Source organism: Gymnoscopelus microlampas (genome assembly GCF_963454915.1).
Source record: "Gymnoscopelus microlampas genome assembly, chromosome: 20".
NCBI lineage: Eukaryota > Metazoa > Chordata > Actinopteri > Myctophiformes > Myctophidae > Gymnoscopelus > Gymnoscopelus microlampas.
The window spans coordinates 38,704,534-38,720,764 of NC_139957.1; the positions used below are offsets into that span (position 1 = coordinate 38,704,534).

Here is a 16,231-nt window from a genome sequence, read left to right on the forward strand (position 1 = left end):
ATCTTTTTAGTAAATTATCGCCCTACCACACGCTACAGCGTCACGCGAAAGCATCAAAAGTAGTAGATCCGTAGGCCCGAAATGTGGCGCGAAGCGTTTTGAGCTTGGATTCCTTTAAAACAGGCCTGAAAATCCACCTTTCAGGAGGACAAAGGGGGGGTAATTATCACTTCTCCCGTAGGGCTACAGTACTACACACTGCAAGATATTTGGACCTTTTTTTGGCGCTCGCCGTCAAAACTCCCGCTCTGACGCAAGATCAGGCTTCGCTCGCTGAGGTTTAGCTCGATGTATGTGATAGGCTCTGTGAGACGAACCGGCCACGATAATGGTTCTCGGCGATGCCTTCACGAGCGTTTCTAGATATCTAGCAGGTTTGATATTTGGCTTCTGTCGCCGATTGATACAGACAGAACAGGGTCTGTCTGTATCAATAGATGGATATCATCGATATATGGACCTGTATTCCGTGGGTAAACTCAGGTGTCAGTAGCTATATTAATATCGCTGTTAAATAATAGTCTATAGATCCAACGCATCTCACTTGAATATGTTGATAAAACCGCGTAGTAATCAACAGGCATGCTGCGCAGCAGCGCTACTGTTATTATGAAAACATTTAGAACACGTGCGCGCTGTGTGTGTGTGTGTGTGTGTGTGTGTGTGTGTGTGTGTGTGTGTGTGTGTGTGTGTGTGTGTGTGTGTGTGTGTGTGTGTGTGTGTGTGTGTGTGTGTGTGTGTGTGTGTGTGTGTGTGTGTGTGTGTGTGTGTGTGTGTGTGTGCGCGGAGAGAGAGAGAGAGAGAGAGACGCAGAGAGACAGGACACTGTCTCACTCTCGCACACATATCACGGGAACCTTGCACGCTTTCGTAAACAGACAGACGTTGTTGATGCGATAATATAATGTAGTCTAATCAATGTAATTGATTAGATTGGAATAAAAAAAACAAATGTATCGCGTCTGGATTGCATCCTGGTGAACTCTTGCACTGTGTGATCCCTTGTCGGCGATCAATCGTATAGTGTAAAAACCACAACGATATATGACAGCCGATTTCAAAAAGAGACTTGTGCAGTGTGAAATACTTAACGATCTTATGACTCCCTGACGACTTCGTACCGTGTGTAGCTGCCTTTAGAAAGATGTCCCCCCCCCCCTCCCCGGCGTTTGGGTTCCAAACTGCTGCCGTCTTCAGCCCACAGTGATTGATCATGTTTTCTCTGAATTGAGGGAGATATGCTTCCCAGCATTCTTAATCATGATGTCAGTCACATAACGTTGCTGTCGGGCAGATTCTTATCTCTTTTCTTTTTAGTAGTAAATTATCGCCCTACCACACACGCTACAGCGTCACGCGAAAGCATCAAAAGTAGTAGATCGGCAAGCTCGAAATGTGGCGCGAAGCGTTTTGAGCTTGGATCACTGGCTTCCTTTAAAACAGGCCTGAAAATCCACCTTTCAGGAGGACAGAGGGGGGGGGGGGGGGTAATTATCACTTCTCCCGTAGGGCTACTACACACCGCAAGATATTTGGACCTTTTTTGGCGCTCGCCGACAAAACTCCCGTTCTGACGCAAGATCGGGCTTCGCTCGCCGAGGTTCAGCTCGCTGTATGTGAAATGCTCTGCGAAACTAGATATCTAGCAGGTTTGATATTTGGCTCTGTCGCCGATTGATACAGACAGAACAGGGTCTAAATTCAGGTGTCAGTAGCTATATTAATATCGCTGTTAACACATCGTGTGCCAGAGGTTTATTAAAATAGGGTACATCTAGTGCCAGCATATCTTCCATCCACTTACGTTGATATGTTTCGTGCTGTAGAAGCCCCGACGAGGAGCGCATGTAAACAAAGCCTGCGTGCGAGATGACGGAACGACTAACGCCTGGAACAATATTTCTAACGCAAACCTCCATTGCAGAGTGATCGCCGATTGAAAACGGCTCATATCCATCACGTTAAAAAGAAATCCCAAAGTTTCATTAGAGCGCCCCACGTGGGAAACATATATTTTAAAAAAAAATGGCCAAAATCGGTCCGGACCGTTTATGTCACATAGCGCATAGCTTCTCAAAAACGGTCCGGGCCGTTTTTGGCACACAGTGGCCCTCATTTATCAACGCGGTGCAGCCCAAATAATGGGCGTACGGCGTTTTCACCGCACTTTTCGGCATGTATCAATATATCCTGACGTGGGCTTTATCCTACGGTACGCTGAGATCTCACGTCTGGTCGAGACCAGTTGTTGACGTTGGCTGCGCCCATTTATTCCATTCTAGACCTGCGGAGCACCATTGTCTGACTGTCTGACAAGCATCTGGACACATAATCCACTCCTAAATGTGTATATCTACACTAATAAATAATCGCTGTGAAAATATATAAGTAATTTAAACAAACTGCTTTAACAGTCATTCAGATAAGATTGTAGATCTGTCTGTATTGAAAATAGCAGATCTACAAGCTCACAAGCCAGTTGCATCGCGACGCGTTGTGAGCTTGTAGATCTGCTATTTTCAAAAATATACGAGCGCTTTGGCGCCGGGAGTCCTGCGGTCGGGACTCCCGGCCACCTTTTCATGGACAGTGAGGTCTTCAAACTTACAGTAGCTTGTCCTATGTTATGGAGTTATGTCATAGAGAGTTATGTAGGCTACACAACCTGGCTGGGTTAAGGATATAAACCCGACGCTCCAATATTAACGTGGCGGCACGGAATCACTGCATTCCGCCCGAGTCTCATGTACCGCTACGCTACATGAAAGACAAAGTTGTGCGGGCGCGCGCGTGTGTGTGTGTGTGTGTGTGTGTGTGTGTGTGTGTGTGAGTGAGAGAGCGAGACAGCGAGAGAGCGAGCGAGCGAGGCGTGTGCGTGTGTGGCGAGCGGGGGAAGCTGTTTCTTATTGGCTTTTCATGTCTTTGGTCGTATTCTGGTTCGTCTTCATGTCGTAAAATGGGGGCGTTTTGAGAATATTTAAAGGGCGTGTTATTTAAATGACGCTCGTTTCAGCCGTGACATTTATCAACGCTGGGACCAAGTGTAAGCTCGGATCAGCTGTGTAGGATGCGTTGATAAATGTGACTTCGACTTTGGTGTACGGCCGAATATATGGAAAAATATACGCCGGTTTATACGCTGCGTTGATAAATGAGGGCCAGTGTGTTAAATAATAGTAATAATAAATCCAACGCATCTCACTTGAATATGTTGATAAAACCGTGTAGTAATCAACAGGCAGCAGCGCTACTGTTATTATGAAAACATTTAGAACACGTGTCCTCTGTGTGCGTTTGTGTGTGCGTGTGTGTGTGTGTGTGTGTGTGTAGAGAGAGACGCAGAGAGACAGAATTATTTAATGAAAATCATTAGCGTCCTGTCTCACTCTCGCGCACATATCACGGGAACCTTGCATGCTTTCATGAACAGACAGACGTTGTTGATGCGATAATATAATATAATGTAGTCTAATGTAATATAGATTGGAATAACAAACTAAATGTATCGAGTCTGGATCGCAACCTGGTGAACTCTTGCAGTGTGTGATCTCTTGTCGGCGATCAATCGTATAGCGTAAAAAACACAACGATATATGACAGGCGATTTCAAAAAGAGACTTGTGTAGTGTGAAATACTTAACGATCTTATGACTCCTCGACGACTCCGGCTACACACACTCCCAACTACACTCTGTGTAGCTGCCTTTAGAAAGCTGTTCACCACCCCCCCCCCCCCCCCCCAGCGTAGAAAGTGAAGACGTTTCTGTGCTCTTTTTACAAGTGAGGCCCATGTGTTTGAGGACCATGACAGACCGTCTGTGATCATCTGTACCCCCAGGAACTTGGTGCTACTACTCACTACCTCCACTGTAGTGTCTTTTATGAGGAGTGGTGTGTGACTGTGCTGGTTCCGTCGGAAGACGACAATGATCTCTTTTATGTTGTTGACATTCAATAGGTTGTACAAATATGTGTAGATGGTCAGGGAGGGCATTCCACAGCCGAGGAGCAGCTGAGCAGAAGGTCCCGACCCCCCCCCCCAATGGTGCGGAGCTTCGTCTTGTGGGGTTTGAGTGTGTTTGAATTTCCAGAGCCGAGGGGAGCGGGTGGAGATTCGAGGAGTTCCTTTAGATAGGTAGGCGGCATTGGTATGGATGCACTGATTTTGTAAGGAGGCGGGAAGCCAGTGTAGCGAATGGAGTATGGGTGTGATATGTTCATATTTCCGCACTCTCATCAGGATCCTAGCAGCACTGTTCTGAATGTACTGGAGCGTCTGGGTACTCTTGCTAGGGATCCCGATGAGACGTGCATTGCAGTAGTCAAGCCTGTGAGGAGACATAAAGGCGTGAACGAGCTTTCCGGCCAAGTATATACAGACCAGGTCACAATGTTTACCACAAGCTATGTGATCTGTGTTCAATGAGTGTCCATCAATGTGCTATAGATCAATGTTTTTTTCATGGAATTTTGCATGGGGGGGGGGGGGGGCAGACAGAGGTTAACCCATTCAATCCGGGATGTTAAAATACATCCAGCAGCTTTGTATATGAAAATATATATATGTGTTATAGATATACGTAGGTAATGGCCAAATAATTGTATTTGGCTACCTGATGATGATGATGAGTAAACCAAAATGAGCGATCCATACGTTTAGATGGAAACGTCCTGTTGCAAAGGACCACAGCCGTCATACAGGAGCAAAAATGTGGATCTTTTGTTGCAGAGTGAGGATGGTTCTTTCTCTTCAGTATGTACACGAGCCTGTTAACTGAGATTATAACCATGTGTCTTTAATTTTCCTGTTTGGGAGGTGGGTTGATCTTTAAAAGGGGGAACTTCCAGAACAATTGAGTTTGGTGTGACTGGTCACTGGGCTCGTCTACTACTGTACTGTACCTACATTCCTGCAGGAACCACAGTGCTGGTCTTAGCTGTTTACCTCTGAACCGTGTGTGTGTGTGTGTGTGTGTGTGTGTGTGTGTGTGTGTGTGTGTGTGTGTGTGTGTGTGTGTGTGTGTGTGTGTGTGTGTGTGTGTGTGTGTGTGTGTGTGTGTGTGTGTGTGTGTGTGTGTGTGTGTGTGTGTGTGTGTGTGTGTGTGTGTGTGTGTGTGTGTGTGCGCGCGTGTGAGCGCGAGAGTTATTGCAAGGGTTCCCAAACTTTTCCAGCCCCCCCAAAATAATCACCCCCCACCCTGACAAGCACTTGGAATTGTAGCAGTTGTTGAGGCGTTACATTTGACTCTAGTTTGACTCGGTTCCACAGATACAGCTTGTGAAAATACTTCTACAAGCTCACAACACAATACGAACTACAAGCTCACAACGCCTCGCAATGCAAGGCGCTGTGAGCTTGTAGATCGTCTATTTTCAAAATGTTTGCCTCTTTCTTAGGTAACTTCTGACAATTTGGCCAATGTTTGACAATGTTTTATAAGGATAAGGATAATTCCTTTTAACAGGTCGTTCATGAAAGTCCTTGCGGTCTTGTTTCCAATGAGAACCTGTGAGCAATTAGGGGTTAAGAGTCTTGCTCAGGGACAAATTTCATTTCATCGACACATATGCTGGCCTGGCCTGGAATCGAACCTGGGGCAACCAGGGCCTCTGGCTCCCTAGGCGGTATAGTTTGTAGTATAGTTTGTTGGTTACTTTTGACGTAGTGATGGTCTTATTATCAGTATTTTCTTTTCATTTTAGAGGTATTAAAAAGGTCTTCAAAGTCCTTAAATTGTCACTTTAGAAATGTGCAGATACCCTGTATTCACTTATACTGTATCTTGGTTTGTTTACTGTTAAGTGAGAGAACAATGCACACTAAGCTTATCATCTAGGGACCACCCCCCCAAAAAAATCATGTGGGGACCCCCCTCCAGACCCCCAGTTTGGGAACCATTGTGTTATTGAATGGATGTCACATAATTTGTTGCTCAAGAAAAGTTCTGCATTTCGTCACAGCAACAGCAGCTGAGAATGTCGCTACATTGTCCAAGTGAAAAATGTGCGGTTGAATCACCTCACAGGCGCGAAATAAACACAGACCTATATGCCAGGGTTTCCCAACATGGGGTACAGGCTCCCCTTGGGGGACGCCAAAGACCAAAGGGGGGGGGGGGCTTGACTGAGGCCTTGTCTGTATGTTCTTAAAGGAGGAGTTCACCCAAAAAATGACTTATTTTCTATCAATTACACACCCCATGAAGCCTTGATTTCATGGATTTATTTTTGTTTTTGTTGCATTCCTAAAACAATAATTTGATGACCGTGTGTATTTCCGGTAGGAGACACAAATAATCTACTTTGTGTCTCTTACCGGATACATTAGCCGGTAGGAGACGGGAATCAAATTATTAGCTTAAGAATGCCACAAAAACAAAAAAGAATCTATGGATTCAAGGCTTCATAGGGTGTGCAATTGATAGAAAATAAGTAATTTTTTGGGTGAACTCCTCCTTTAACATGGATAACTCTCACATCATTGTGAAGCACTGTAAAACATTGTTAAAAATGTAACCACTTTGAACATGTCATTATGTTGTCAGAAAATAGGCAAAATTATCCAATTTTAGTCTTTCCAATGTATCTTTATCGGATGTAAGAATCAGGTTTTAAACTAGGGAGGCACGTTTTTTAGACCATATTTTGATATTTATGTTTGAAAGTGAAGCTTTTTGTGATTATAAATGCTGCAGATTCAGTCCGTATTTTCTGGGTAAGCTTTCAAAAGGGTCAACAAGTTGGAAAAAATGTTTAGTACAATTACTTTATTTAAGTTATTTGAACTAATGTGTGCATCAGTAGGCCTATTATACATCAGATAATAAGAATGCATTGTTTTTTTAGAAGAAGTCTGCATCTGCACCCAGTGTACAAAATCCACCCACCTCTTTAGCTGAGAGTGGGTGGATTTTGTACACCCAGTATCACAGTTAATGTGTAGCAGGTGTAAGGTAAGCCCTACTGGAAACTCGGGCGATTTGACCATGCAATTGATCAGTAATCGGATATTGGCCAAAATTTCGTTCCCTATTTGGAACCACAGCTACAGTATATGCACGCACGCACGCACGCACGCACGCACGCACGCACGCAAGCACGCACACACACACACACACACACACACACACACACACACACACACACACACACACACACAGACGCACGTACGCACACGTGGTGTGTCAATGACATCAGCAGCGCTGTTGCACAGCACTTCCAACTCAACAGGAGTTTTACGATTCCCTTGCTCTTGGGCCTCGTAAATAGTCGCACGGGGACAGTGAGAAACACACACACACACACACACACACACACACACGCACTTCGCCTCTCCGGAGCTGAGCGCTTTAATTTTCCCTGCATCATCCCACGTTTTAGCCAAGCTCCGGGTCCTCCAGAGAGAAGCAGAGATTGTAATCACACAGACACGCTTGGTAGCAGCAGCCTCCTCCAGAGTCTCTTAGTCAGCCTCACATCTTGGATGAGTCACGGCCACGACGGACCCGGAGCCTCCTCTCTCCAACAATGACCTCAGTGTGTCCGTTTGACCCAAAACACAGCAGATGGAGGGAGAGAGTGAGAGAGATAGAAAGAGATAAGAGGGGGCGGGTGTAGCTTTAGTTGCATTGGTTCTCAAATGTTTTTAATTTAATAAGGACACCCATTACTCTCAGAGTTACAGACATGTCAGGGTCCATTTGGAACCCCCTCTCAAGGAACCCTGGGGGTCCCTGGACACCACTTTGAAAACCACTGGCTAAGTGCAGTGGTTCTCAAACTTAAAAATTTCAAGGACCCCCCTTAACTCTGACAGTATACAAATGGAACCAAATGGACCCTAACGGGTCCATTTGGTTCCATTTGTATACTGTCAGAGTTACAGACTTGAACCATGAGGGTCCCTGGACACCACTTTGAAAACCACTGGCTTAGTGGGTAGAGAGGCCGGCGTCTGGTAATCGAAAAAGTCGCTGGTTCGCCTCCCGGCGCCGGTCTATTTGTTGGGAAGTGTCCCTGAGCAAGGCAGTTACCCTTAACTCATTGACTGCCAATGAGTTGAGATCTCTCGTCATTTCACTCCAAGGCTCAGACCGTCAATGACTAGATTCTCGTCATGTGGTGTTTTCAGTGGTTTTACGATAGAGGGCGCTCTTCCGCAGCCCGTGAATGATTATGATTGATGATGATGACGATGATGAAGAGTACACCCAGAAATCACGTGATCACAACAGCATAAAGCTGGTTTTGTTTAGTATTATAGGATTTATAAAAATCTGTTGCTTTTTGGCGAAAACAAGCCACATTTAACTGCTCCTCCCCTGAGCACTCAATATGACCGTCTGAGCAGTTATCAGCTGGGTGAAGCCGAAACAGAATTTACCCTTGCAGGATTAATAAGGTCTACATTATTACATTACATTACAATAGAGGAAGGGGAGACTGCTCTGCACAATATTAAAGTCATAATTTCATATAATGGAAAGACAGACATAATGTGAAATTGAGGTTGATATGTCAGGGCAGGGGGCTATTATTTGTCAGTGGAGTTGACCGGCCCTTAGGGGGTCATATATGCACTGTTTATTATCACTTCAATAAACAGGTGTCGATGGTGACGTTGAGGTTTCTAACATAGCAGATGTGGCGACCTCTACTGAAACATCATCGCTATAGCAAACTATATGTGTGAGAAGTTTGCTTTGTAACTGTCACACCTGTTAAAGGAGTAGTTTACCCAAAAGTTACACACCCCATGAAGCCTTGAATTCATGGATAACTTTTTGTTTTTGGCGCATTCCTAAGCCGATAAGATAACTAAGATACGCCTTTACATTCACGCACGCACGCACGCACGCACGCACGCACGCCCGCACGCACGCACGCACGCACGCACGCACGCACGCACGCACGCACGCACGCACGCACACACACACACACACACATTTATTACTATACTTGTGACATTAAAACAGCTATTTTATGAATGTCTTTTTTTTGCCCTAATCCTAAAGCCCAAGTTGCACTTAGTTTGCACGCCCGTGTCCCCGGACCGAACAGCTATGTTATTACTATAAATCATGCATAACTCCAACTCTCACAACATCTGTCTGTACTAAATACCTTTAGTACCTTTAACAAATACCTCTGTTCTTCTGCTTTTGTTTCTGCTTTTTAATGTGTTCTCATCATTATTTATTATTATTCCATCATTATCATCCTTCAGTTTGTGTTTGGTTCTTTATGGGTTGTGTGTTTGGTTTCTCTACAGTACATAAGTTGTGTGTTTGTTCTTTATGAGTTGTGTGTTTGGTTTCTCTACAGTACATACGTTGTGTGTTGGTACTCTATGAGTTGTGTGTTTGGTTTTCTATATAAGTTGTGTGTTTGGTTCTCTATGAGTTGAGTGTTGGTTCTATATGAGTTGTGTGTTGGTTCTATATGAGTTGTGTGTTTGGTTCTATATGAGTTGTGTGTTTGGTTCTATATGAGTTGTGTGTTTGGTTCTATATATAAGTTATGTGTTTGGTTTCTCTATATAAGTTGTGTGTTGGTTCTCTATGAGTTGTGTGTTTGGTTCCATATATAAGTTGTGTGTTGGTTCTATATATAAGTTGTGTGTTTGGTTTCTCTACATAAGTTGTGTGTTTGGTTCTATATGAGTTGTGTGTTTGGTTCTATATGAGTTGTGTGTTTGTTTCCATATATAAGTTGTCTGTTTGGTTTCTCTATATAAGTTGTGTGTTGGTTCTATATGAGTTGTGTGTTTGTTTCCATATATAAGTTGTGTGTTGGTTCTATATGAGTTGAGTGTTTGGTTCTATATGAGTTGTGTGTTTGGTTCTATATGAGTTGAGTGTTTGGTTCTATATGAGTTGTGTGTTTGGTTCTTTATGAGTTGTGTGTTTGGTTCTTTATGAGTTGTGTGTTTGGTTCTATATGAGTTGAGTGTTTGGTTCTATATGAGTTGTGTGTTTGGTTCTATATGAGTTGTGTGTTTGGTTCTTTATGAGTTGTGTGTTTGGTTCTATATGAGTTGTGTGTTTGGTTCTATATGAGTTGTGTGTTTGGTTCTTTATGAGTTGTGTGTTTGTTTCCATATATAAGTTGTGTGTTTGGTTTCTCTATATAAGTTGTGTGTTGGTTCTCTATGAGTTGTGTGTTTGGTTCCATATATAAGTTGTGTGTTGGTTCTAGCTCTGGCCACGGTGGAGGACTTCCAGATCCGACCCCATGCCCTGTACGTTCACTCCTACAAGGCCCCCACCTTCTGTGACTACTGTGGAGAGATGCTCTGGGGCCTGGTGCGACAAGGGCTCAAATGTGAAGGTGAGTATTGAGAAACACACACACACACGCATGCACACACACACACGCATACAGCACAGGGAATTGCAAAGAAGAGGAAAATTAAATAAATATTTAATATATATATATTATATTATGTTGCTGTCGGACAGAAACCTCTCATCTCCATATACTAACCTTTTGTGGGTTTTTTTGTAAATGAACGCCCTACTCATCATACATCATACTACACACAAAAGTATAAAAAGTAGCAGATCTACAAGGTCGAAACGTGGTGCGTTTTGAGCTTGTAGATCTGCTGAAAAGTTACAGTTTTGGACATGTGAGGCTTCCACCCCGACAGAGGCGATATATGGCGTGCGCGTGCATGAACATGTGCCTCATTTAAGGGTCCCAGTTTTGGGGGGATTTGAATTTGGTTACCCTATCCTACACACACACACACACACACACACACACACACACACACACACACACACACACACACACACACACACACACACACACACTAGACTAATCATGCCATGGAAATATCATATAGAGAAAGCAGATCAGGCCTATGTGTCCTGAATTACAGTAGAGTGGTTCTTTGAAGCGCCCTGTCGAAGATTGTAAGAACCCCAGACAGTGTGCCAATGCCAAACTGTCTTCAAAGACACACACACACACACACACACACACACACACACACACACACACACACACACACACACACACACACACACACACACACACACACCACATCTCCGACCTCAAGAATGCATTAGTGAGATGTAGATGAGAGTTGGTGAGATGTAGATGAGAGGGCTTTGGTCTGGGCACCGTAGCCACAGAAATGCCTTGACATTCGGAACCCAGTGGAATTGTGGGACGTTGGCTCTCCTTTCATTATTATTATGTGTTTTTTTTTTGTCATCTTTGGATGGGATTCACTCACTGCATTGCTCTTTCATTTTCATGTCATTAGGGGCTGCGTTCATTCAAAGGCTCTCTTATAGAGAATTACTTTAGGTTTAAGTAATTGATTCATCCACCAGTATTATTATTATAGTGGACCGGTGGATTTGAATCTTTCAGGGCTATGAGTGGAGCCATCTTGTGGCAGCTTTGGCAGGGAATAATTACGTACAATAAATATAATATAATACGGTATAATCATACCCTACATTAGGGCTGGGATATATATCAATGGTATATCAATATTGTGATATGAGATTAGATCTTGTCTGGGATTTTGGATCGTAATATTGTGATGTGGCATGCGTTTTTATTCTGGGTTTTAATCACTTAAGGCTTGAAGGGCCACTTCACCCATTTTCAACATATCTTCATATAAATTGGTCCTCACTGATGTTTGTTATAAGACGGCACCATTTCTGTCTACTCGCTCTGTCTCAGAGCTTGTTGGCATCATAGCATCCTACTTTATGTAAATAATTATATATTTTTTTTATGTGGGCTATAGGATGTGGGCTGAACTACCACAAGCGGTGTGCCTTCAAGATCCCCAACAACTGTACCGGGGTCAGGAAGAGGCGACTGTCCAATGTGTCTCTGCCCGGACCCTCCCTGTCCGTCCCCCGGCCAACGCCAATCGAGAACGCAGTGGTGGTCCTGGAGGAGGTGAGTTCTGATTGCATGGATTAAAGGGATAGTTCACCCCAAAAAAAACTTTTTTTCTATCGATTAGTCAGCCCATGGAGACTTGAATTCATGGATATTTTCGCATTCATAAGCCAATAATTTGATGACCAGCGGACCGGTAGGCAGCGTCTCCGGTAGGAGACACAAAGGAGACTCTTTGTGTCCCCTAGCGGAACCGCTGCTGGTCATCAAATTATTGGCTTAGGAATGCGAAAATATCCATGAATTCAAGTCTCCATGGGCTGACTAATCGACAGGAAAAAAAGGCATTTTGGGGGTGAACTATCCCTTTAAAGTTCTCAGTCGCCACGACTGATTTGAGTCATTTGGATTCCATAGAAGCCAGCAGGTCTTCTATGAAAGCTTGTCGCGCGCCGAAAATAGCAGATCTACAAGCTTGTAGATCGGCAATTTTGAATGGGTTAACCCCCTCACTGTGATTGGCTAAGACGCACCCAGCCCCCCCCCACGTTTCACTAGGAAATAATGTCACGATACGGCTGTGAAAAAGGCCGCTCCAGCTGCTCTTTTTTTTGCACTTTATCAATGTATTTTCCGCTGATGAATTCCCAGAGGCCACACATGCAGCAGGAGGAATAGAGCTTGTTGGGCGAACTCTCGGTTGCAGAGTCTCATGAAACCGCTTTGCGTGAAATCACTTTGATGGAATATTCTCCTCTCGTTGTATCGCTCGCTCTATGAAATGTTGTCAGGAAATGCAATTAGGGTAACGACGTTAAAGGTCACCCAGAGTCTATGTTTATGCAGCTCGTCATTTGTGGGCCGACTGCCACTCTTTCCAAACCCGTCCACCATCTGTTTACAGCAGGTCCAAAAAAACTGCGATCTTCAACCATATGGACAGTGGTGTAAAGTGCATTTACTCAAGTACTGTACTTAAGTACAATTTTTGAGGTACTTTTACTTTACTGGAGTATTTCCAATTTTTCAGTACTTTTACTTCTACTACATCTTACTCCACTACGATTATTTGAAACTTTTAGTTACTAGTTACTTTGCAGATTTTGATTATTATTACAAAACACATATTTGAAAATAGCAGATCTACAAGCTCACAATGCGTCGCGATGCGACGCATTGTGAGCTTGTAGATCGGCTATTTTCGAAAGGTTTTTAAACATTATTACATTATGCATTTGAAAACTTGTGAAATGGGACATTCTGCATAATGAGTACTTTTTACTTTTGGTACTTTAAGTACATTTTGATACCAATACTTTTGTACTTTTACTCAAGTGAATTTTGAATTCCGGACTTTTACTTGTAACAGAGTATTTCTACATTATGCAGTATTGATACTTTTACTTAACCTTAATTAAGACCTGGAACGCATCTTTGTCACTTTTTCATTTGAGCTAAAAAGCATTATTTTACACTTTGGCTATTCAAAAATCGTGAAAATGTGCAAATCTTTGAATATATATATATTCTTTTAAAGCAAACATTAACTCAAATGTTTGCTTCTGGGGGTCCCTGGAACCAAATATTTTGAGATGGGTCCGCGGCCATGATCATTTTGGGGGTCCTTGACATGAAAAAGTTTGAAAACCACTGAAAAGTTTTTCAGAAAACCGTTTAAGGAAAGGATTTAGAAGACATTTCGCAGAATCGGAACCTCAGGCCTCAATGGGTTAAGTTAAAAAAATGGAGTGCTTTTTCCACCGCTGCATATGGAGGCAGAACACATCTGTCCATGCAATGCTATCTTCATCCATATGGGAGTCTGCGGCAAAGTAGTGGCTGAACTCAGCAAATTCAGTGACCTTTTCGTAGAGAGCGCTGGGGATTGTTTAAACTGCGTTAAGGCGGCGCTAATTAAATATAATACTTTTCCTCTGTTTTCCATCTTATTACTCTGTCGTTTCCGTTAAATCTCATGCCGTTCTGCATTTTGTCTTTTCCTCTCATTAACCCGTTAACACCGGGAACGCATCTGTGTCATTTTTTTATTTCTGGCTATTCAAAAAATTGCAAATCTACAAGCTCTTGTAGCTTGTAGATCTGCTATTTTTTGAAAAATTCTGGAAAAAAAATCCCTGAATATGTATATTTTTTAAGCGAACATTTGTAACTCAAATCTTTGCTTCTGGGGGGTCCCTGGAAAAAAATATTTTGAGATGGGGGTCTGTGGCCAAATACATATAATTTTGGGGGTCCTGGACATGAAAAAGTTTGAGAATATGATATATAGCAACATCAATTTTTTCAAAAGACATTTGTAGAATCCCCCAGAAGTAAAGATTTGAGTAAAAAACGTTTGCTTTAAAAATATATATATTCAAAGATTTGCACACATTTTCAAGATATTTCAAAAAATAGCATATCTATATATCTGCTATTTTTGAATAGCCAAAGAAATCTAAAAATGACCCGGATGCGTTCCTGGTCTTAATGGGTTAAAACGCTCCTCCTGAGTCCTTTATCCATTAAATCTTTTCCCCCCTGTATCTTCTCCCTCTCTCCTTGCCTAAAAAATCCCTTCCTCCTCTCACCACCTCCCCTCCCTCTCCTCGTCCTCCTCCTCACAGCAGCGCTCCCACCAGGAGGCGGGGAAGAGGATTCTGTCGTGGAGCGGCAGGCCCATCTGGATGGAGAAGATGGTGCTGGGGCGGGTCAAGGTGCCGCACACCTTCGCCATCCACACCTACACCCGTCCCACCATCTGTCAGTACTGCAAGCGGCTGCTGAAGGGCCTCTTCCGTCAGGGCATGCAGTGTAAAGGTACAGTACGTAGTCTATTTTAGTTCATGCAGTTTAAATATATACAGTCTACAGTGGTGGAAAAAGTACTCAAGATGTTTACTTAAGTAAAAGTATCAATACTGCAATATAGAAATGCTTTGTTTACAAGTAAAAGTCCGGAATTCAAAATGTACTTGAGTAAGAGTACAAACGTATTAGCATTAAAAATGTACTCATTACCAAAAGTAAAAGTACTTATTATACAGAATGTCCCATTTCAAGTTGAAATGGCCGAAATGTATATAGGGCTGAAGTGGTTGCAGTATGTTTTGTAATAATAATCAAAATCTACAAAGTAACTAGTAACTAAAGTTTTCAAATAATTGTAGTGGAGTAAAAATACAATATTTGGATCCGAGATGTAGTGGAGTAGAAGTGAAAGTACTGAAAATGTGTATGTAAAAAGTGAAAATACCTCAAAACTGTACTTAAGTACAGTAATTGAGTAAATGGACTTAGTTACTTTACACCACTGAAAGGTACACAGTCTATTAGTTCATACAGTGTAAAGGTTTACAGCCTGTTGAGTTAATTCACTTACTGTAAATAGCCAGAGAAGCAGATGTCAATATCATATATCATATCTCCAGGAAACAAAAGGAGCACCAGCCAATAGCATCATCATTATCTAAGCATACATCAATTTATTTTTATTGGTAATCATGCCGCTTTCACAAATCTCGCACTTTCATTTTCACTTCTTCATATGAAGTTATTCATTGACATTGTGCAAGCTAGGAATTGCATGTAAAAAAAGCTGTAAATATGTTCTGTGTCCATCCCTGGTTTCTCTGCTCTCTCTCAGATTGCAGGTTTAACTGCCACAAGCGCTGCGCCTCAAAGGTACCAAGAGACTGTCTGGGAGAGGTGGTCTTCAATGGAGGTACGTGCGGTCCAGCTTCCTTTGACACTGGCTTCATTAGTGTGGTACTGTAGGCGCTAGTAAATGTTGTCTGCATGGATTAAAGTTCTCAGTCTGCCTCGACTTATTTCAGTCATTTGGATCCCATAGAAGCCAGTATGTTTTCATGTGGAAGCGTGTTGCGCAGCGAAAACAGCCGATCTACAAGCTCTCAATGCGTCTGCGACGCATTGAGAGCTTGTAGATCGGCTGTTTTCAGCTAGGCTGTTCAGAACCATAGTTAATAGTTTCGGATATTTCATACTTTTGTATAAAAGCAAAGGTTAAAGCATCTGAAGTCTGACTTCTTCACCTGGTTGGCAGTATGTAGAACAGCAGGAACAATACTAGAAAAAAAACAATATTTTTACTCATGTTATGCACTTTTAATTAGTTTTTATTCATTCTAAGTACCTTGTAAGTATTTTTACTCGTTTTAACTTCTTTTAAGTATTTTTACTCATTTTATGTACTTTTAAGTATTTGTACTCATTTTATCAACTTTTAAGTATTTTTTAACTCATTTTAGTGTTAATTGTTTAGGAAATGTGTGTGTCTGGGCGTTGGGGCTCCTTTTCATACCGTTTCACAAATCGCACATTAGGACAAACATTT

General features: G+C 42.6%; 1 protein-coding gene across 4 annotated transcripts in view; it reads left to right on the forward strand.

Annotated features, from left to right (window-relative positions):
* prkd3 (protein kinase D3) overlaps positions 1–16,231 on the forward strand; it is a 111,169-nt gene that overhangs the window by 63,048 nt on the left and 31,890 nt on the right. Inside the window, exons 4-7 of one of the 4 annotated variants that reach the window (XM_084045678.1) lie at positions 10,198–10,329; positions 11,774–11,931; positions 14,505–14,694; positions 15,521–15,607. In XM_084045678.1, coding sequence (XP_083901804.1) covers positions 10,198–10,329; positions 11,774–11,931; positions 14,505–14,694; positions 15,521–15,607 — 567 coding nt within the window. Of the gene's footprint in view, positions 1–10,197; positions 10,330–11,773; positions 11,932–14,501; positions 14,695–15,520; positions 15,608–16,231 lie in introns of all 4 variants that reach the window. The other 3 variants (XM_084045679.1, XM_084045676.1, XM_084045677.1) reach the window with 3 other exon arrangements.